The sequence below is a fragment of the Lepisma saccharinum genome, chromosome 14, assembly GCF_977018435.1.
Source record: "Lepisma saccharinum chromosome 14, izLepSacc3.1, whole genome shotgun sequence".
In the NCBI taxonomy this organism is placed as follows: domain Eukaryota; kingdom Metazoa; phylum Arthropoda; class Insecta; order Zygentoma; family Lepismatidae; genus Lepisma; species Lepisma saccharinum.
Window position 1 is genome coordinate 22,251,900 of NC_139242.1, and position 24,768 is coordinate 22,276,667.

The 24,768-nt window shown below is 39.7% G+C and overlaps 1 protein-coding gene across 1 annotated transcript in view; it reads left to right on the forward strand.

Moving 5' to 3' along the window:
- Positions 1–24,768, forward strand: part of LOC145998724 (uncharacterized) — a 106,440-nt gene that overhangs the window by 39,306 nt on the left and 42,366 nt on the right. Inside the window, exon 3 of the mRNA XM_083135238.1 lies at positions 18,351–18,479. Coding sequence (XP_082991364.1) covers positions 18,351–18,479 — 129 coding nt within the window. The remainder of the gene's footprint in view (positions 1–18,350; positions 18,480–24,768) is intronic.

Here is a 24,768-nt window from a genome sequence, read left to right on the forward strand (position 1 = left end):
AGTATCAAAGAAACAAATTTATTTAAATGAACCTCCTGACCAGGAGAATTCAGAATGATTTAGAATAAAAATTAACTCGACGAGAAGGATGTATATCTTGAATTTATATCGGAGTCACACTGACCAGTGCCAACTTCGATAGAATTTATGAAACAAAATTTTAAATTATTAAGATTAATTATGTATAAATCAAATTATTTACAAGCCTGCCAAAATCCCCTTTAAGGAACATGCTGACCAGCACAAATCCAGAAAGGTGGCTTACGGAAAACTCAGGACATTGTAGAAGGGAGAGTTGACCAGCCACTCCCCTCACAATGCCTGTGTTCTCCCAGCCCTGGACCTCGACAAGCGATTTAATCACCTAACGATTCCGGAATCTACTGCTATACTGAATTAATCTGCCACGTTGCACGTTGCACGTTGCATTTTCTTGACTTTTTCTTTGTGAAGTGCCGTTTCCTTGACTTCTATTTCCATTTTTCCCCAGTTTCTTTCATGTTTGTGCGATCTTATTTTGATTTCCTCTGCAACTGTCGCTCGAGGTTTTTATCTTCTTCTTCTTTTTACTTGAAGTTCACTCTGGCCGTGGGGTGCGGTGAGTGTGGCGTCCTAATTCCGCAGTTCCGATCTGGTTTACTGCGGGATTGTGGTGTCCTCTTAGTTCGTTCCAGAACTTTGCAGTTAGTCTTTTGATGACATCTTCTATCTTATCGATTTCGAGATCTTCATGTATTTGCTGATTAGTTGTGTATCTATCGTGGCCGCTGATTATTCTTGTAGCTTTGTTTTGAATTAGCGAGAACGCTGATATTTATACTTGCGAGATTGCGCAATCCTATTTCTCAACAAAACATTTCGACAAACTGAAAAGTTATTTTTAGCATCTAACAATTACCCTTTCCAAAAGACATATCCAGAAACACAATGCAAGCTAAACTTATTTACAAACCCACGCAGCGCCGAACGAAAAGAACTCATTGTTGTTAAGGAAGAAAAACAACGCAAGCTTCTACTTGCTTTGCGTTCTTTCTCGTTGGGCCGAAACTGCGTTACAATGTTAACAAAGATAAAAGATAAAAATGTACATTCAAAAGATTAAAACTCCAAATTAATTTATACGAGGGCTATTAAATATTAAAAAGATTTGCCAAAAATTTTTCAATCGTTACAATTGGGAATGTCACTATTCATCATGGCGACCCCGAAAACTATTGATTCCAGACTAATATCGGTCGTTTTACATGTCACCCTCTTCCCATCCCCACCCCTAGGGGTGCCAGGGGTGTCTTGGAGTTGAACGGCATTGGGAGTGTCCCTATTCATCTTATCGACCCCGAAAACTATGAATTCCACAGTAATATCGGTCGTTTTCGATTATTTTTACATGTCACCCATTCCCACCCCCACCCCTAGGGGTGCTAGGGGTGTCTTACCCCCCACAGTATTTCATTCCAGATTGTAAGTCATATGTGTACCAAGTTTGGTCATCGTGAATGTCACCAATTAGCTTAGCGACTCCAAAAACTATGGATTCGACACTAATCTTGGTCATTTTTGACATTTTAATTTTCACCCCCTCTCACCCCCCATCCCGATAGGTGATGAACTTGAAGTAGAACGGCATTAGGAATGTCACTATTCATCTTAGAGACCCCGAAGACTATCGATTCCACACTAATATCGGTCGTTTTCGATTATTTTTACATGTCACCCCCTCCCACCCGCACCCATAGGGGTGCCAAGGGTGTCTTAATCCCACAGTATTTCTTTAGATATTGCAAGTGATACGTGTTCCAAGTTTGGTTGATATCGCTCCAGGCGTTCGAGAGTTATGCTGTAACAAACATACACACACACATACATCCATTTTTATATATTAGATCATTACAACATTATATTTATTTCCTGCATTGCTATACACAGCACAGTTTATATATTACAGCAAACGTATGCGGCTATTCATTTGAAAATAGTATTCGTATACTATTGTGGAAATAAAATATTAGCATTACCAGTGGCGGCGATTAGGGGGGCGAGGGGGCAGTTGCCCCCCACTTATCACCAATTTTGCCCCCGCACTATGCTAAATCTTATCTACAAAGGGAAATATACTATCTTTGCCCCCCCCCCAGTTTTGGCACCTTGCCCCTCCTCCCGGTTTTGGAACCCAATAGCCTCCACTGCGCATTACAGTAGGAAATTTAGACGTGTGGAATATTTATATAAAACAATAATAACAGTGTTCTTCAAATTTTCACTTTTTTTCTGTTACAGAAAGAAAAGTAGCTGGTTTTTTTTTACTGAAATTGTCCTCCTGAACACGAATATGCACTTCATATTCTAATATTGGCTCTTCATTTGAAGTTACGGCATAATTCATGTTACCCATAAGCAATGCATCAGCTCTTATTTTCAAGATAAGCCTAATGCATGTTACACAACAATTAATCATAAGCAATGTGGGCGTAACTTGACAAATATATTAAGAGCTCTCGCAAAATGAGGCCAGGGAGGGCACTTGCTCCCCCGCCCGAGATATCTGGGAAAAATTAATTCAATTCAAATTTTGAAATTTTAGCGTGAGATCCTTGATGACAGGGGCCGTGAAAGACAAATTAAGCATCTATGCAAATTAACTTAGTGCTGGTGATGCTTTATGATAATTCTCTTAACTGGGGGAAAGCATAACTCAATGTTTACGGCACTTTATACACTGCCCCCCCCAAAAAAATATCCTGCGGGCGGCCTTGAAATAAATGGTTACTGAATCTTAGACAAAATTTTCTGCAGTGTAGGATCAAGTACCCTTTTTTTGCTGAAATAGATCCCTTGAACAGTAAAAGCCACTAACAGCAAAGCACTAAGAAAAGAATGGAATTAAGTAATACTATGAATGTTGAATTCCCACCAGTCTTCTCGTAAGACGTCAGAAGATTCTCCACGAGTTGTTAATAGTTTTTTGTTCTCCTGTTCCCCAGAAAACTATGACACACTTGTCGAAATGCATTCCATGCAGTTCACTCACGATCACTGAAGAATTTATTTCATGTTTTCGTAAGTTTCTTAATTCCAACTACATGGACAACAGGAATTGAAGTTAAAACATGTGCAGCAAAACTGCTTTAAGAGAGAACTTGGCGGAATCAATAAAAAGTCTTCAGTCCTCGGTCTTATGTGATATATTAATCTATGCAAAGAAGCCTTTGTCATGGCACACAGTCAGGCCCCCTTTTGTTTCGAAAATTGGAAGAAATTCTTTGTCTGTAGGGAGTACCTTCACATCATCCGCCGGCTGATTCCATTGTTGCAGCCGAAAGACCAACAATTCGGCATAATTTTTGGGAAGTTCTCAGTCCCTGAGTAGGTCATTTAATTCGACCTAAGTTATCTTGTGGTTTACAGGATTCTTGTTTGGAAACCTGATGGTAAGAGACCTGTAGGAAGGCGAAGACGAAGATGGGGTATAACGTTGAGATGGACCTAAAGGAAATCGGTAATGGATGGAAAAGATTGGATTGATCTTGCCCATGATAGAGACAGGTGGAATGCTTGTGTTTCTGCAGTCATAAACCTTCGGGTTTAAGAAGACTAGAGAGTGAGTGAGTTAGTTATCTTGTGAAGTTCGCTAGCAGCCAAAGGTGGTGAAATACTTCCCTGAATACATGACATGTCTGAATGGAGTGTTGTTGTTGGGATGCTGAGTTGCCAAACAACCACCAGTGTTGCCACGTCACTGTATATACTGCATATACTCTGGAAACACTGCGAAGCTGAATGCAAACTGGCCATTGTTGAGGGGAAAGGATGGCGTGATATACTGGAATGCGACGTGCCAGACCGTCAGCAGTGTTGCCATTTATAGCTTATCGAGTTGAGCTGGGTTGCTTGAATGTGTTCCGTCTCCCCCACCCCCCTCTGTTACGCCAAAACGAGGGCCAATCGAACTTTTTTAATGTTATGTCCGTGTTAAGCTCCGATAAGTAAAGAATGAGTACTTTCATTTCTGTAACAAAACGTGTGTAGAACAGTGTAATTAGTAGACCCTTCACTTAACTTTTTATGAACTTAGAATTACCAGTGTATGCAAAATAATAAATGAACTTATGACCTAAATTTTTCATAAATACACACTAAAAATAAGTTTCGAATTATTAAATTATTTTTTCGTGGGTTTATGTAAACAGGAGAGAAGCGACCAAAAAGTGTGACAAAAGTGTAATCCCACCTCGAGTAATCAATTAATAATAAATAATAACAACATTTGAAAGTACATATTGGGGCAATTCATTGTATTCTGAATAGCATGGCATTAATATTCTGGAATATTTTCATACACTTCTTTCTATCGCATATAATGGATACCTGAGTTGCAGTGTACAATTACTACTTTGTGCAAATTTTCAATCATAGAACATTTTGTCACTTCAAAAACCCTACATCCTACACACACACAAGAGGAGCAAATTTAATCTACTTCGAAAATGTCTAAGTGTATAGAAGAACTGAAGGAAACCGCCGCCATGAATGTGGGTGGGGTTAAACAGCGGGCGAGTTGTTTTCGTCCAATCACACTCAACCTTCAGCCAATGGCCGAAGCTGTCATTCTGCTCGTCTACTCCACGTGGAGTCTGTCACATGACTATGGATACGCTGTTGCCGTACTTTGCAACTTCAATGTGGAGACCGTGGAAAGGTGCTTGTGCGCGGAGGGACACGGTGGCGTATAGTAGATGTGTGGCAACACTGTGCGTTGAATGTGATTGTTGCAGCTGGTGGGTGTTCTCCGTGGACTCTAAAGCCAGCCGGTTGTTACGAAGCTAGCGCGTCGACTATAAAAGAAAGTGTAATGTGCTGAAGAAGTTAAAACATGCTCTGTGAAGTAGAAAATGGTTAAACATGCCTTAGTGAAACACCCTAATTTAGTTTACTCATAACATGTAAAACCATATATTTCAGGAATATAGCACCTGTACAAAGAAAATGCAGTCACGAACAGTCTAGCCCTCGTAACACATCGCACACATAGCTTTAACTTTTTTTAAATAAACTATTATCTCAACTTTGTTGATTAGTAGAGTCAGATTACTTTCGACATATCTCCAATTGACTAAAACCAGCTAACTGTAGACAAGGAGAACGAGAACAAGTCTCTGCACAAGTAGTGACTCGAGACGGCTCCACCAATCAACAGTGGGAGAAACGGGATTGTGTAATGGGCGACGGGAGTTACCCGATTTATATTAGGGATATGCAGCGTTGCAAACTTTTGAAAAGGATAATACCGAACGCACATGACAAACAGACCGTATCTTTGTCTCCAGGTCCGTACGATTGGTTTAAGAATTTCTTAGGGAAATATTAGGGATAAAACTGCAAGAGCAAATTTTGACAAGCCGTGCATTTAGCTTACGAACTAAGGTCTGGACCGTACGGTTGGCAACACTGCGCTTTCACCACTCGATTTTCCTCCTCGTCCTCTGCCAATATGCACGGCCCTGCTCTACAGTTAGCTGGGACAGGGTATAGTGAGCGGTGCTGGATTGAGATGACGTCAGCGGCTCGCGTGTTGTGACTCGCTCCAAAGCTGCAAATGCACAACAGCCAGGGACGTTACGAAAATAAGCTCACTGTACCTTACAATGAGGAAGCATCCAAATAAAAGATAGGAAGTTTACGGATAGGAATTTTCGGAAATTCCCTTCTTCCCCTGGGAGGAAATTCTTCCGGGAGTGGGGGAAATATATCTGTAGCCTTCGGTGGGGAAGCAATTACGCGTGGAAGAACCTAATTCCAACTATCCGACCGATCGATAGGGGAGCCGCATTAGGCAAAAGAGGGAAGGGAAAAAGTATTTACGAGTTCTCCAGAAGGAAGGGGGAGAAAGTTACTTCCACGTGTCTCTGGGATGTACGTCAGGAATTATGGCTGATTAAATTCGAAGCAAGGAAGAGAAAACTTGTTCGAAAGCGCCGTGTGCGTGCAGAGGGCAGGAGAGGGGCGAATTTTCTTCTTTTTTTTTAGTAATTCTCAGTAAGCTGTTGTATGGTGAAGTTTACGAAGTATTTACTTAATACTCTTTATTATATATACCTCTATATTTCGCCGTTAGTCTGGTATGGAATGGGTACTTTCCACTTGATTTGAATTTTGTTATTTAGCGTCTCTTTAATATCTAAGAAACTAAAAGTTAAAATATACAAAACAGTAATTTTGCCTGTAGTATTATATGGATGTGAAACTTGGTCCCTTACATTGAAAGAGGAACATATATTGAGAGTATTTGAAAATAAGATCCTTAGAAAAATATTTGGACCTAAAAGGGATGAGGAGACAAGTGAGTGGAGAAGGTCACATAATTTAGAACTACATAATTTGTATTCATGTCCAGATATTTTTAGAATGATTAAATCAAGAAGACTTAGGTGGGCAGGCCACGTGGCACGAATTGGAGAGGAAAGAAGAGTTTACAGGATTCTTGTTGGTAAACCTGATGGTAAGAGACCTGTAGGAAGACCAAGACGAAGATGGAGGGACAACGTTGAGATGGACCTAAAGGAAATCGGTAGGGATGGAAAAGAGTATATAGATCTTGCTCAAGATAGGGATAGATGGAAGGGCTGTGTTGCTGCAGCCATGAACCTTTGGGTTTAAGAAGGCTAAAGAGTTAGTTAGTAAGTAGTATTTAGCGTCCCTTTTCTTCCACTTTTGGCTAGTTGCGACGATGAGGATGAGTGCTGATATGGTGAAATTGATGAAGGGACACTCACAAAGAATGGCCATGTCTAGGTCGGGATTCGAACTCTGGACCCCTGTCGTTGTAGCCAGGAGGGTCATCTAATCAACATTCATTCTTATCGTCGTGACTACGCCGGCCTCTGTGGCGATGTAGATAGCATCATGCACTGCGAAGCTAGACGTCCGTGATTCGAACCCTGGTCAAGACTTGCATGTATCGTTGTGTTTATTATGTGAGGTCAAGTCAAATAAAAACCTTAACTGCTTTTGGTTTTTATGCCCTTTGCTGATCTAGCCATACTGTTTTTCAAGTCTGATTTAGTGCCTTTATGCCTCAAGAAGAATAAGTCTTTGGGGTCCACGTGCAGTCACTTATGAGCCACTGCGAAGGCTTTTCCACCCATCTGCCTGCGAACTGAGGCCACTGTCGAACTCCCCCCTCAATTCGTAAAGTTGCTGGTATGGTGAGCGTGTATAGAGATATTCAATTTTCATTTGCTGGAAAACTTGTTTCAGGGCTTCCAGAGGGTAAGAAACCACTTCTCTTTACTGGTGCAAGTGTGTAGAGGAGGCGCCATCATTAAAATTACAAATATGGCGTCTTGAAGCCCACGTGGTCAGTGTTGCAATCTTGATGTCGTTTTGTAAGTAACAGTTGATACCTCATGTAACTTTGAACTACATACAGTCTGTCCTATAATTTTGGTCGGACCTTTAAGGTTTTAATTTAATCTCCCCCGTATATGTGTGTGTGTGCGCGCCAGAAGCAACATACAGTCAGTTTTAAAATAATTACAACCACAATTGGTTTACTTTTCACAACGGGTAAGGCCAACAGTCCATTTGCTTTTACAAGAACAGTTTCATTTAATCACTGGCTTTTAAAAGAAACATTATGCGTAAATGTTCAAATAAAATTCAAACATTCCTGTCGCAGAAGTGGTATCGGATGTGAATTTCTAGCGTTGTTTCTTTAAACACCATTTCATTACATTCCATATTTAACCCTGCTAAATATAGAAACTATTCTCCATCCACTGTAAGAATGAAGTTAATGTAAACAAAACCATGTGACTTGGAAAAACTTCATCTCCTGTGTGTTCATTATGGTGTTATTTTGCCGATGAATACATTTGTCGTAGCTATGTACGTTATAAGGTCTCGATCGCATGCACTATATTCTCACGCGCAAGATTTCTGTGCAGCTGCCATTGAAACAACAAATAGGATTTCTCAGAAGCCACTTGTAGATAGAGAATAGATTTTCTTTCCTGCGTGAGATCGCAACCTTGAAAATAGTTCGCAGCATGACAGGAAAGTCATTGGAGCATGGACCATAACAATCCTCTTGAGGACACTCCACTCCCTGAATCTACGAAGTACTTCTTCCCTCCAGCCTGTTCTCCGTTAGAAGCGCTACAGCATCTAATTCCTGCCCCCTGCGAAGAAACCCCGGCAGTTCCCGCGTTGGGAATGGATTCCATCAGGCTTGACAATATGGCGCCGAAATGAGAAAAGCTCCTTGGGAGAGTGTGCGAGAATTTATTGAAGCGGAGCGGTGCATCTCAACGATTTGCAGAAGGGGGAACGTGGGATGTTGAATGTATATATTTTTTCATCTCTCCCCATTTATGCTTGTCTTCTACTACTTCATGTTTTAAGAGCAGCTGTATTTTTGAAACCATGCAGAGTTTAAGCAAAAGCACAGAATATGTTAGTGATTTCCCTTTTAATATCAGTAATCCCAACATTCACCATGACCTCCCCGACGGCGTAGTGTTAACGTCATCGCATTGTAATCAATGGGCTGTTTTGCACCAAATTTGTAATTACTCTGTAATGCAGAGTGTTCGGGCCAGATGTATACAAAAATATACACATATATTTTAGCATTTGTAAAGTTTATTAACTTTTTTGTACCGGTTTTGTACAAAGTAACTCAGAAAGTTTCTATGTACTCTGGTACACATCAATGTGGGCACCATTTGTAGCTCGACACATATCCAAACGAATAGTAAAGCTCATGCCAAGTGTTGACCAGCGTTTGAGGCTTTATTAGCTCAAAGATACGCTGTCTCAAATGAACCAAATCGTGAACTTTCCTCTTGTACACATCTTTAATGAAGCCCCATGCAAAATAGTGAAATGTTATCAAACTGGGGATCTCGGTGGCCAGGCGGTTTCTGCAGCTGCCTGACTCAACAGCACAATTGATCGTACAGTGGGATCCATGAGTATTACCGTGCAAATTGTCCATGACTATTTTAATTAATTTTTCTCTTACATCCTGTGTTTTTTTAAGCGATAGATTTTTCTGTATGCTAGTGAAGAAGTTGTCAACAGCTTCTTTTCAATTTTCTTTTAATTCTTGAAGCTGTTATTGGGTCAAATAAAGTGCACGAACATGGTGATGGACAATTTGCAAGGTAATACTCATAGATCCCACTGTACAAGTGGACTACTGAAATATGGGATCGATGGTCTTCACTACGAGACAATACAAGGATTAGTTTTCGCATTATACGCAGTTATTTTTATATACCTCTAGCCCGGACACTCTTATATAATTCTGAAAATGTACGATTTAATCTGCGTACTAAAGTGTAAAAATTCATTAATGAATTGCCGACCTTCGTGGCAGAGTGATGAGCACACATTTATTTATTTATTTATTTATTCATTCCTTGTTTTGCATGGCGAAGTTAAGAAACAAGCCTTTTCTTTCACTTAACCATCTCTACTTTACATTTTATAAATTGATTTTTATAGCTAACTGTTTGTGAGATATATAAAAAATAAAAACATTAAGATACCAAAAAAAGAAATAGCGGGTTGCCAGAATTAAAGTTACCCAACTCAGAGTCCTCTGTAGCCTGTTTGAGGCATCGTAGATCTCTGAAATTTGGTGAATCCACTTTGCAGACCATGGGGAAGAGGATGGCGATAAAAATAAAATAGTTCAATTTTCCGCCACCAGGTTGAAATGTGGCGCTGTACTTCCATGATGGGTTGTAATAATGACGTAAACTGCTCCAAATGGGCCTGGTCAAAGCAAACTATTGTAGGTGGCAGCAGCCCTGTGGTGTCCCCACGCTTTTGATCAGCATTTGTCCTCCCATTTAAATATATGAGAAATTTGATGCCAAACGTGCTGTTATTACATTAAATTGCAAGTTCAATATCATCTTAACCTCAGAAATAATGTCTGAACATGATAGTTGAATAATCAGTGCTGTAAGAGTAAGACTTTTGAAAGACGATCGTCAACAACAGAAAAGATACCGGAACTCAAAAAGGCTTAAAATTTGCACAGCACTTTTTTACGTCACTTTCAATTTTCACAATTTAAGAGATCTATTGTTGAGAATCCGGTAAATAATAATGCATAATAATTCCGCGCGACTGAAACTTTTATTTTTATAGTTGTTTGTAATAACTGACTTTTTAACGTGATATTATACTTGTCCACGTAGCTAGTAAATATGGTTCTTTGTTTTATATATACACACATTTATCGTCAAGAATAGTTATTACAAAAAAATATTTTTTCTTCTGTTTCATGTCTCGCAACCTCTAGGGCTATCTTATTTACAGGTATTATAAGTTTAAAATTGTTGTTACCAAGAAAAAGAAGGTCGAAAATACGAGGGGAGAATATCTGCTTAATACAATGAAAACATACGTTAATATTAAATTATCGGATAGGGCATAATGTCGGTCATAGTGTATAATAATAGATATCATGCGTTTACGCACTTAATACATTTTTTCTTTATAATTTCACGTGTTTCTTCGATTCCTACCCGCCGTTGAATTACACATGCTCGACCAGAAAAAAAGCAAAGCATAGTGTAAAAATTTATTTTTTTGTATTTTCGACCCATGGCAGCTAGAGACGACCCAAATGACGTCAAGTTTAGTGTTCTTTGTGCATAAACGTACCATTTAGCTTATTTTCTTAACCATTCCGTTGCGCTTTAATATATTAATTTTTAGGTTCAGGAGAATGTAATTTTCGGAAACTTATGACTGGCTACATAATCTTTATGTTTTGCTAAACCCATTTTTATTATTGATTTACACGAGAAATTCTTACCTTCATTGACAATAACTTTTGAATAGCCATCCCATTGTGCTCCAATGTAAAGCTTAGGGCAACCAAATGACGAACGAAATTATTTAGGGACACAACAGGGGTGCCGCCGCCACCGGAAAAGTTTGGCAATGAACAGCCCCATTGGTTATGGATTTGCCTCTACCTTGCAATCTTGCAATAAACTATATTATTTTCTCGCAACTTCCAGCCACTAACAAATGTCTTTCTAATTAATAACTCAGCTAAATCACTTAACGTGATTATTTGTACAACCCATCATCGAAGTACAGCGCCACATTTCAACCTGGTGGCGGAAAATTGAACTATTTTATTTTTATCGCCATCCTCTTCCCCGAGGTCTGCATAGTGGATTCACCAAATATCAGAGTTCTACGATGCCTCACACAGGCTACAGAGGACTCTAAGTTGGGTAACTTTAATTCTGGCCACCCGGCATATAAAAACTAAGAACATTAAGATAACAAAAGAAAAACACAAGAAAAATAAAAGACACAAAAAAATAAGATAAAAACGCAAAATAAAAAAAACATAAAATATAAAAACACAGAGAGATACATACACACTAAGAAAAGTAAAAAAGTACACGTAAAACATAAACACACACATAACAAACATACTCAAATTACAGAAATGGTCAGAGGGTGTTGGTCCTACAAGTTTACACGAAGGTTTAATTGTATTTCCCCGTTTTCATTTCAGTACTTGTAAGATGACTCCAGAAGATGTTTTTTTTTTTTTTAATTTTGATTTGAATTGGCGGAGGGAAGAAGAGTTTCTTATGACTTATGGAACGCCAGTGTTCTCGGGTTCGAATCCCTTCATTAATATCTCGTTCTCATCTTCGCGATTAGCCAAAAGTGGCAGAGAAGCGAAGTAAAATAAGTAAATCAAATCAAGCCGTTAATGAATGTGTTTCGTCGGTAGTAAAACTCGCAGGATAACGAACTAAGGTAAACGTGTAGCCTTTAAAATGCGACCCATTGTTTTAGTGCTTTCGGGCTTACACACACAATTAGACCCAGCTAATTTCGGGGACTACATTCGAAGCGGAACCAGCTCCAACAAAGGAACTTTGTCTCTGTGAGGCGCCGAAACTTAAACGCTACGCAAACAAAAGGCGTGCAACTTTGGAAGGGGGAGGGTCTTTGTGGAAGTAGATCAATGCACCCTTCAATCTTCGGAGCAGCCTCTGCGTCAACTCGTCGCCTCTGCTTCAGAGAACGAGGATGCAAAGACCGCTGCCTCGGATCTTCGTTGAGGCGAGGAACGCAAATTCAATTACGAACAACCTGTGGCCAGGGTTTTTATGCTATGCTTTACGAGGGTTCTTCAAAAAGTGAGTTCTCTCTCGCTGCATTTCTGAGAAGTGAAGGCAATTTTGTGTGCAGGAAGGTTGTTACACTGTCGCTGGTCCTTTTCCCCGGCGCACGTGCACCGGTAGCAGCAGAGTCTCAAAGAAATATTTGGCTATACTGTGGGTGGAAAATGCGGTAAGGATGTCGAATCAACCCTTCCTAATAGAAATATGATACATCGTTGGAAAGTTTATGAATCAAGGATTCCAGAAATGTAGGATTTATGGTGAGGAAACAATTTGAATGGAAAAGAAACATAGTTTTAAGTTTGAGGAACCTCCATTAAAAATGAAACATAATGAGCCTAATTTGCGTGAAGATGTAAGTTAAATGACTAATTTGTTATGTTAGGCTTTTTGGGTTTAGTTATCTTGGTGTAAATAATACATTTGCAGTGTATTTATGCTAAGAGAACCAAACCTAAGTGACCTAACCTAACAACGTAGGTATTCCACGAGAAATGTCACAACTCAAGGTTGTCCTCATGATGTGTGATAAGGGAGATAAGTCTCCCTTATTGCACAACACTAAGACAACCTTGAACAATAAAATAACCAAAAGCCATATATTTCCCAAACAAATTGAATAAAAACAGTTTAAAATTACGAAAATAATTAACAGCTATTATTAAATAGAAACTTCAATATCCAAAAATAAACTGAAAATCATAAATTCGGATGGAAACACGAAATAAGGAAAGATACATCCTAGTGGAAATTGACATACATATCAATATTAATAACCAAAATTTGACCTGGCAATACTGTGTTTACAACATGGATTTTGCTAAAGAAAAACGCGTATGGTTAGTAATGTTATAAAGTTTGTATTATTTCACAGATCAGGAACTTCTAAGTGAAAAATGCACAATGCCAAATCGAAGCTCGAATTAAGAGTGAACATATTTTCTTTTTACGCCGAAATGGTAAAACACAAGGGTCAATTGTGCAGTATAGCCCTACACTCTGTCCCGGGAATGTGTGGAGCAAGCGAACGAAATCAAGTCCTCAGCACAAGTAGTGACTCGAGAGGGCTCGACCAATGAACGCGTGAGAGAGAAATTGAGTGCATGTAGTTGAAAACGCTGCTGCAGCTACCAGCCGTTTGCAGCAGCACGCACTGCATTCCTCCTTCCACTCGCTTTCTCTCCTTGTCTACCGTTTTGCGCGGCCTTGCTCCACAGATTCCCGTGACAGTGTGTGAAACTGGAAACCTTACCATAGCGCCACCTACATAGTATCGGCAATGGCATCGATGTTCTATGTGTCTTGCCATCAATTCCATAAAATCATCACTCATCGTCACGATTATCCAAAAATGGAAGAAAAGCTGCGCTAAATATAAAAAATACAAAATACACAATGATGCGCGTGCAAGAGGAATTTAATGATGATTCCACTGTTACGTAAGGACTAAGATAATGTTCAATTGACACTCAAGTCAAATGCCTCCTCCTGCACATCATACAGCAACATTGTGGTCATAGGGAACGGATTTTAAGGTACACCATCTTTACAAAAATATAGCTGTTTTCATAACGATCGTTTGAGATATGTATTTTAGGACATGAAATCAAGAAAGATGTACACACTTTGTTGCACCTTTTCGTGCGATTAGCACATTTATCCCCTTTTTTAACCCCTCTTTGATGCTTCAGAACCTTTTTTCTTCCTTTTCTTCGTTAAAAAATTGAACAGAAAAATAAATGATTTTCACTCTTGTTGAGCAGTTACATAAAATCCTATAGTCTCATTTTGTAGAGCACAACGAGAGCTATAAAATGATATGATACAATCATTGCAGCCCAAATAGTTCCTGAGATAATGTAGCAGAAGCCACAAGAAAACACAAACTTTAACAAAACCTATTCGACAGAACCACAGTTCTCTCTGCGGTCCGCGCGCTTTATATACATAAGGCGCAGAAAAAGAGAGCATTGAATAAAGGCATTTTATCAGCATCTTCTTTTGTACCTTTCTGAAAACGTTTTCACACTCTTTTCTTCCCTTCTCTCGACCATAATTTTGCATTTTAAAATCCTTTCCCTAGTCATAAGCCCCACACTGTACTATTAAGTGGGAATCTCCAAAACGTTTGATTTATAATTGAGACACGCGCGTTTTCGACGTGTTCGTGACCTTCGGCGACGTTTTGTGCGCTCTCGTGTTAGAGATAGTCTTCCTCAATGCTCTTAACGTGTTTGAAAAGGTCAACATGTAGTATTGGAGGGAGAGAAACAAGTGAGTACGTTCGCCTATTTGAAAAGTTTACAATGCAACGCTAAGTGTGGACGTGCTCTAATATTGTACAAATTCTGAAAATATTTTTGTCTATTTTCAAATAATAAACTGTGTAAATACTGTCCCTTGTAAAAGTAGTTACTTTCCGAAGTTTTCGGGGTGAAAGTAACCTTTCTGTAAGTTCCCTAGCAACTCCCGTTTCCATGGCCAACAAAAAACATGGCAAACACAACAGTTTTACGTCTCTAAATATTTCATTATAACAGCCAAGAAGGAGCTATTTTCATATTTTCAGTATTAAGTTGTGTATATAACTGTTTATGTAATCTTTGGACTGAATCTTCCTATGTAGATGTCGCTCTTGTTTCACGATTTCTAACTAGGAATTGGTTCATCTTCTGTGTTATTGATCTCGAGGATAAAGTATGAGAAAAAAAAGTAGAATTTTTAGCTCCCTGGAAAACAGACGTTGCTAGGTACCATAGCTACCTATACCATAAAATAAGTACCATAACGTAGTAGATGCAAAAGCCTAGAATAAAATATAAACTACAAAAACAGTGGGAGGAGTGGTGCAAAATAGTTACAAAATACCACATCCTATAAGTGGCATGCTCAAGTCAGTAATCATAGAACTTGGTACCAAAAACACATTGACTGCCAGCGTGTAACTGAAAATGTATCTCTTCTGGGCCAATCCGATTTTCTTGTTACTGACCGACTGTGAATGAAATGTGTATGCATAATATCTCAATACAATTGAAATTAAGCCCATTGTTGAGGTTTTTGTGGTGTGTATGCATTTCTATACACGCGGCGTATGTTTTCAATTTGACGTTCTATGCCACGTGTATATGATTTCATACATTTAATTATTAGCTTTGTGTTACCACATTTTGTCTTGTTCTTTCCGAATATCACGTTGTTTTAAAATTTTGTGGTGAATGGATGAAGGCCAGATTAGACTTTACCTTCAGGGTGATGAAGATTTCAGTGATATGAGTGGTGAAGATCTAATTTACGATTCTGATCTGGACACTGAGTATTTTCCAAGTGATGCTTCTGATGACGATTCGGCTTCCTGTGGCAGAAGAGTCGAAAGTGCATCGTTGTTCTAGGTCTGCAACGTCCGTTGAACATAAGCAAGACAGTGAGGATAACGACGAAGAAGCTACAATTCAGCGGCGGAATCCATCTGACAACGCACGCCGTGATTTCAGTCATTTAGTTTGGGATATTCCGAAACCCAATATTCATTTCAATGGAAGAGCTGGAAAAAGCCCAAACTTGGCTGCTACATTGTCAGGAGGTGAACCTCAGGATTTTTTTTTAATTTTTCATAGATAGTGATATAATAAAACTGATGGTAGAGCAAACGAACCTTTATGCAACACAGATTTTGTTGGACTATTAGGATGGGTGGGTTCGGTCAAAGTACCAAAATTATCAGACTACTGGAGCACTAGTGCTTTGTATGATTTTCCTCTTCCCCGAAGTATAATGAGTAGAAACAGATTTGAACTGCTTCTACGAATGTGGCATTTTGCAGACAATTGACGTGCTGTCCCTAATGATAGGTTACATAAAATTACGAACATCACCAACAAACTCATTTCACAATTCCAAACCAGGGGAAAAAAATTGTGTCGACGAAAGTATGATACCATGGCTGGGAAGACTTTCATTTCGGCAGTATATCCTTTCCAAAAATAATAAATACGGAGTGAAAGTTTTCAAGTTGTGTGCCAGCAGGGGCTATACATGGAACATTATTCTTTATGTCGGAAATATAAACACGTCCGGTAACATGTCAGTTCCTGAAACTGTTGTGTTACAGCTTCTAAGAGATCTTCTCGGTGAAGGCCGGCGCCTTTACACAGATAATTATTACACCAGCGTTCCTCTTGCTTAACTTGCCATTCACAATAATACCCATCTGATCGGTACAATTAGGTCTAACCGTAAATATTTGCCAGCAGATGTCGTTCAAGATAAATTGAGGAAAGGTGATATTGTAGGAAAGGAAACTCAGGAAGGTGTGAATATTCTGAAGTGGAAAGATAAGAGAGATGTGTTAGTCCTATCTACAGCTCACTCTGCTGAAGAGGTAACTGTAAAAGAAAGACGTGGTTCAGAAATTAGAAAGCCTACCGCAATTGTTGAGTACGATACTGGCAGACCTTCATTGACGTAAGTGACTTCATATGGGAATGATCCGCGAAAGACTACAAAATGGTACAAGAAAGTTATTATTGAATTTAAATGGAGAACGGCTCTCGTGAATGCCTACATTCTCTACAGTGACTGCATCCAGTCCAGTAACATACACATACATGAATTTAGGGAACGTGTGATCCTAAGTATTCTTTCTGAACAATTACCTCCTGGCCAGCAACTCACTTTACCTGTGCAACAAGGCAGAAAAACTCCAACTCATCACTTGATAGACAAAGTAGGGGATAATGGAAGAAAAAAGCAAAGACGCTGTGTACATTGCTGCAAACTCTATGGCAGAAGTGGAAATTCTGACTCGACAGGAACGAAGTTTGCGAGGTGGGTGAAGACAGTATGTGACAAATGTCCCAAAAATCCTTTTATGTGCCGGGAGTGTTTCAACAAAAATCATTGAACTTTAAAAGTGTTCGGTACAAAATATGTCATCCTTATATCTATATATCTACAAGGAACATAAGTTTTCAAAAAATATTATATAACGAATGATTTTGTAAGAATTATGATGTACTAGCAATGTATACCATAATGTATAATCGTTTGCTGTGAATTCCGAGAAAAAAATTGTATCTACACATTTACCCTTCTTTTTTAGTTGTCAATACATTTGTACTAGTGAAATGAATACGTAAGCGTAAATAAAGTTTTGAAGATTTTTTTACTCTTGTAAGACATTACAGAAATTAAAATTATTACTGCCCCATCTTAGCTGTACGCCACAGCTATTTAACAGTCATATAGTTTTGCTTGAACTGTGTATGCGTTTCCATACCCGCGGCCAAGAATCAGGTTCTTATTTGTGTATGGAGTAGCATACACGTGGCCCAGAAGCAAGAAGCCATGTGTATGACATATCATACACATGGCAGTCAATGTGTTAAGAATGCGTACAGGCCATGTACGCGTATTAGTAAACCAATATTTGGCTCGTTTAATGGTTGTGCCATCAACTTCTTCTGTCAGTGCGGAGAAGCTATTCAAACACTCAACCATTTATTTTTTCAGTGTCACTTAAGGCAACAACACCAAGACTCTTTATATAAAAACTTACAACACGCACAAGTTCCATTTCCGACATCCTTTTCTACATTAATATCTGAACCTCGTACTGCAGTTATTTGGATACTTTATAGTTTCTCTCGAAAACATAGGTTTGCAATATAAACAGCCATGACCCTCACGACAATTTTAATTTAAAAGACCTGACAAAGTCGTTATATAATAAGAACAGAAGGGACTAGAGCACTCAATAAGTCAATAGTGTTTCGAAGAAAGAGAAAGATATTCATCAACAGTTTGAACATATATAATAGTACCTGAACTCAGTAACTCTGACTAAAAATCGCAAAAATACGCTGTGTGAGACAAGAATATAAAGAAGAAGAAGTTGCTAGGGACGTCAAAAAAGTGCATTTTCACCCTTAAAAGAAGTAATTTAGTAAGTTTTGAATTTTCTCAGTGTTTCCAGACAATTTCGTGGGGGTTCATAATGGAGCATTTTTTACCTCAGGGGCTTCCTTCATGAAGAATCATTTGTCAGCGAGTGGTGGTATTGGAGCTTTATGTTGGGCATGAGTTGCATTTTAGTAGTGCTGTTAATATTTGTTGTACCATTGTGTTTTATAACAGCCATGTTTTAACTTTATACTTTTTTCCTTTTCTTTTCAGTTGCGCTCCGCCAAAAGAATGTTGCGCAAGCGGCTGCTGCTACATGTATTCTCCCCCAGGTTATAGGCAACCCACCTTGCACAACGCTCACATCTTCAGCTTCGTTTTCTGGAATCATTGGTACTTTTGGTGAGTATCCTGAGGATCTTTCCAGTGTCTTCTTTTTCTCCGTTCCTCTTCTCCCCCTAGCAAGACTTCTCTTCAACATCTTCCGTTGCTTGTTTAAGAATTAAAGACTCTCGCCCGCAGCAGACACGGTTTTAGAATATGGACTTGAAATTCCCTCGAACCCTTTCTCCGAGAGAGAGATAAACAGCTCTTCACTTCCTCCTCTTGGCCGTTGCTTCCTGAAAAATGCAACCGGGAAGACTTCAAATTGAGAGCGCTGCCTCTGGAGCTGGTATAAAAAGACACTCGTAAATCAAAGCTGCTTTGTCAGTTCCATGATAAACGTTACATTCTTCCCCTTCTGTATACATTACATTCTTCTCTCCTTTTTTGAAACAGCAGAAAACACAAACTCTTTTCTTCCCAGCTGGAAAGCATGACAACTTAAAAGTTGCGTTCTGAGCAGTTGTTGTGTCAACAATAAAGAGGGAAAAGTTAATCAATGGGGCTGAAGAATCTCTACCTCGTAGTACCTAAAGGTGTAAAAATTTGAAAATGTCGGTTGGATTTTATTTACCGAAACCGGTCGATATTTTTCTGGAGTTTTGATCATGCGCTGGTCTGCATAAATGCCGCGAGATACTTTCGCCGAGTGTAATTATCCTGGAAGTTATACAAATTCGAAGTTTTCCCAACTCAGAGTCCTCTGTAGCCTGTTTGAGGCATCGTAGAACTCTGAAATTTCATTGATTTTGCATCAATAGTATGTGAAATCTTCTTACATATTAAAAGCTGTGGCTGTAAAGGGACACTCGGCACACACAAGGACAAACGCAGGATAACACAAAGGATGGCGTGGAGGCGCCAGAGCATCGTTGGCTTGTAGAGCAGTTACCGGCGTATACTACGTGGAAGTGAGATGGGCTTTTGGGTGTCTTATCATTCTGACATAATTTCTGAATATTTCAAGCAAAATTCTGGTAACTTGATGCTTATTTGGAGTAGAATACTCATACACTAATATTTGAACAACTTTTAGTTCTGGTCACCCGGTATATAAAAACTAAGAACATTAAGATACCAAAAAAAAAAGAAAAACACAAGTAATAATAAAAGAAAAACACGCAATTAAAAACATAAAAAATAAAAACACAGAGATACATACACACTAAGAAAAGTAAAAAAAAAGGAATGAATGAATTAGTTTTAAAAACCGAGTAAGAAAGTTTTTAACACACATCTTTTAAAATGGTTTCTTTTTAATTCGAACTCCCAGGGAACACAAAAGAGTTCGAATTATCCAAGATTGGAATTAACAGAAACATCACATCATCTAACTATCTTCTTCTTTTATATATATAAAAATGGATGTGTGTGTGTGTGTGTGTGTGTGTGTGTGTGTGTGTGTGTGTGTGTGTGTGTGTGTGTGTGTGTGTGTGTGTGTGTGTGTGTGTGTGTGTGTGTGTGTGTATTTATTCCGGCATAACTCTCGAACGCCTGGAGCAATTTCAACCAAACTTGGTACACGTATCACTTGCAGGCTGGAAAGAAATACTGTGGGGGTAAGACACCCCTGGCACTCCTAAGAGTGGGGGTGGGAAAGGAACATAAAATAGCATTCTGTTGAGAGGCATTTTCGTGTCATATCCAGCACGTTATGCTTCCTGCTACACAGCACGGCGAAGTTGGTTGCCTACACAGAAGGTGCGATATTGCTATCCTAAAGCAATTTCAAGCAAACGTGGTATACATGTCACAATCTGGAAAGAAATACTGTGGGAGTAAGACACCCCTGGCACCCCTAGGGGTGGGAAGGGGTGACATATACAAATAATCGAAAACAACCGATATTAGTTTGGAATCAATAGTTTTCGGGGTCGCTAAGATGAATAGTGACACTCCCAATGCCGTTCAACTCCAAGTTTATTTTACACTATAGTTAGAATTCATTATTTTCCTGTCTAATAGAAGATTGGGATATATAAATACTCGGGCAACGCCGGGAAATCAGCTAGTTAAAGATAAATTGTAACTTCTGTTCGAATTACCGAGCAATTCGAATTATCCAAGTTCGAATTAAAAGAGCCCATTGTATTTTCTTGTGAGGGGCCTGTCCTGAATATTGTTTTATTTAAGGAGCTTCTCCCCGTATTGCTTACCACAAAATGTAGCCTATGTTTCGATGTGCCCAGACTATATTCAGTCAGTCATTGTAGTTCAAGGTAGTTGCTTGCTCGTCAAAATTTGCAATAAATAAATAAAATTAATGCTTCGTCTTGACAAACAGAGCAATCGCTAGTACTCCAGCAGAATCCAGATTCGTCGAGCTTTAATGTGATCAGTACAATATGGCTTGACTGGTTGTAGGTGGTTCTTCCTCATCAACTTTATTGGATCAACTGGAAGCAACTGAGAGAAGTGGATGAGTTGGCTCTCATCCAGTTCATCGAATGAAATTTTCGACAGCCACATGTGTTCTGGTGGAAATGGCTCCAGGTTTTTTCTTTTCTAGTTTTTCCTATCCTTGTGTGGAGGTTCATCCCGCTTTATTAAAGCCTCACTCGAGGTGTTTCTGTGCTAAAATACCAGTGGGCATTTGGATGACACGAGTCTATGGTGAATTTGAATGAGAGAGAATCAAGATGGAATACAAACATGAGTCTGGATAGCAATACACCAGTCCTACAACAATTGTGAAAGTTGCGAAGTGTTTGTGTAGCCTGCTCTGTGGCAGAGTGCGTTAAGTGATCGACTTTCGGACTCTCTACCTAAGTTTCAGGGTTCTAATCCCGGCCTAGGGATGGGTGTTCTTTGTGAACATTTAACTATCGCTCTCCCTGGTCGTCGCTCTTATCGAAAAGTGACAGAAAGCGACCATAAATAACAAAATATCCAAATACAAAGAGAAGTTAGTGGAAAATGCTAGAGATATTTAAGAAACCTCGCATACACTCAAAATCGGTTATTCTGCACGCGGTTTTAAAGCAAATAACCCCTTAATTGTAATAAATGTGTTTTAATTTGTTTGAGATTCTGAATCTTTGTATTTGGTATGGTGTGCTAATGGCACACCTTGACACATCATTGGACGTGAGTTTATTGTTTGATGGCCAATCTAGTTGTATTGAAAACACTGCATACCAACGTAAATTCTTATACCTTTCGTCCCATTCAAAGAGAGAATATTGCCGTTCTGGCAGAGTGGTCAAGTGCAACGAAGCCAGAGGTCCCAAGTTTGAACCCAGGCTAAGACATGGATGTGTCATTTTGTTCACACCGGCATTCATTTGACAGGTTCATCATTCGCATCCCTCGCTTGAGTTTGAGTTTTTGTTTTAAGTCCACTTCATACACAGAAAGACTAATCGGGACTGGACCTACAGTTCAAAGTGGCATCCGAACCAATATGGGCCTCCACCGGTATATCGAACCCGGAAATCCTTGATTACAAGACGACGACGTTGCATCCCCTCATCCGACAGTGTAGTGGGTCGCGCCCTGTAATCAAAGGGTCTCACGTGGACGCGCATTGCACAGTGGTTCCAATCCCACTTTAAACTGCAGGTCCAGTCCCAATTAGCCTGTCAGCATAATAGGGACTTGAGACAAAAGATCCATGAAAATCCAGGTGATCATTCATCCTTATCGTTGCGTGTGGGGGTGATTAGCACAAAGGTCCCGACCTGGGCATGAATGAGTATCCCTTCACCATGTTCGTCATATCACAAATCATCCTTGCCTTCACGATTAGCCAAAAGTGGCAGAAAAGCGAAGTAAAATAAACCAAATTAAACAATCAATCATCCTCATCGTCGCGATTAATGAAAGAGTTAGAAAACAAACGTAAGATTGTCGTAGTAGAAATAAAGACTACGTTTATCAGCACCCTTGGAGCATATCACGATTATCCACAGTCACCGGCAAAAAAATGAGACACCTATATCCTGAAATACCCGCTTCCCTGCAATCCGTTGTGTGTGTGTTTGCCTAACTGTAAGGCGAGAAGCCAACTTCAATAGTAACTTTTCAATAAGAAGCTCGTTTATCGCCGCGAAGTTAGGCAACACACACAATACAGTGTAGGGAGTATTTCATAATCTATTCTTATTGGTCATGACTGTACTTCGAAACGTCTAAGCATAGGGCTGCAAAGTTTTAGGAAAAGAACTGTTTTGCTCAAATGATTATGGAGAAGTGTGGATCATTGGCAGATTAACTGCCGTCTCCTATCAAGCTTACACGTCGCTATCCGAGTACACTGAAGTGACGATTTCAACAGAGGCCATTGTTCTCCTGTTTCCGTCACTGCAACGTTACACTAACGGCAGAAAAACCATTATCAAAGCTCAACAGGCTCCGGGAGAGAGGAAGAGGCCTTCAGAATCAATACGCAGAAGATGTGGAGCCACAATCATTGGCAGAGCATCAGATCCAATCCCACGACCGGAGACTCTTGACTATATTAAACCGATAGGATCGTGAAATGAGGGTGCAATATGCTTTATGAATGCTACATCGACAAGAAGTGTAAGTATGATGTTGATTCATCATGTTCCCAATGCTTGTGCAATGGTTACATTCCAGTTCAAGCCGACTTCCGTGGCGGAGTGGCTATCGGAGCGTGCTACGACGACAGGAGTCCTGGGTTCGAATCCGGGACTGGGATTTGTTCGTGATTGTCCCTTCATCGATTTCATCACATCGTCACTCATCCTCATCTTCACGATTATCTAGAAGTGGCAGAAATCCTAAGCACAATAAATCAAATATATCAATATTTCAGTTCAAGTTAGTTAAAATTATTTGTGTAATTATTACATTCACTTAACGCATCTAATAAATATAAATTCTTCAGTAAAAAAGTAAAGTGTTCCCCTGTGCTTTGCACCTCGCCAAGAAGACGTATGGGGGTGTGAGGTAAGGACCACACACTTTCATGATCTCGGCCGAGCTAGGGATGGTGTGATCAGCACCACGCCCTTGGCCGCCTTTACCCCCCAGATTTTCCTCCAGGTATCCACTTTATACGACGCTGGGTTGGCACCGGAGCCGCTTGAACAGGTTGAAAAAGTACCGATTCTCCCCCGCCAGGATCGAACCCGGCTCTCTTGCATGGTAGTCAGACGCCCTAATGATTGAATTAGTTTATTTCACGTCGTTTTTCTGCCACTTTTGGCTAATAGTGACGATGAGGAGAGTAATATCAATAATATCATCATAGAATTGATGAAAGGGACACGGATAAAAACGCTTCAGGCCGGGATTCGAACAACGGACCCCTGACATCGTAGCGCGACGTCAAAGAGCAACGTAAAAAGCAGCCCAATTCCAGCTCACCAACAATTACAGAATATAGAAGAAATGATATTGATAATAACGATGGGAGTTTGTCTGCTGCTATTGTATTTCATGTAAATCTAAATTTACGTTAGGATTATCAATGTATTTTCCATCACTAGAGAAGAAGCAAGGTGCCATGATTATCTGCCTCAATGACGTGGCATTTGTTTCCTGCTGTTCAAATCTGCTGCAGTGAATCCAACGACACACAATATCCATTAACATTAAACGCACATAAATAGGTAATGGAATTTCGATGTCAATTTGTGATGGCCATTGCGGATATTTGCTATTGATCAGTTTAAAACGAATTAGCGTAACCATTTGGAACGCTGGCTTCTTCCTTGGTGCTCAGTGTTGGTTGCAGTAGACAATGACAGGATCATTGGATGCATCGTGAATGTAACAATAAGCACAGAAAGAAAGAGTAAATACAACCAGTTGGAATTCCACGTATCAGGAATCAGCGAAAGCACTCGGCCTCAATGAACTAATTGGCATGCAGGGTTGTTGTTCGATAAGTGGAATTTGAAATAATATTTACTTTTACCGGGCTTCTTCTGAACTAGCGGTTGGAAAGCAACGAATCGCCGATCGCTTCGAATGTGTTCGGCAGTCATCGTTTACTTTCGTTTCTGTATTCGGAAGTCATCGTTCACTTTCGTGTCCGGAGGTGCCGAACGCCGCTCACGGCATGAAACAAACTAGAATTGGAGATACTGCTTAAACCTATTGTAAGCTCGATTCTAATTGGAAATATGTAAAAAGGTAAAAAAAAAAGTAAAGGGCTCCCCTGTGCATAGCACCACGCCATGAAGGCGTATAGGGGGTGGGGGGGTAACGTCCCACATTTTCTTGACCCCTTTTTTTCTAAGCATGTGGGAAGGGTAAGATCTCTAAATTTGAGAAGCCTCTCCCGCCGGAAAGCTTCCAACCACGCGCTTTTCGAATTAGCACTGCTGCAGAAAAA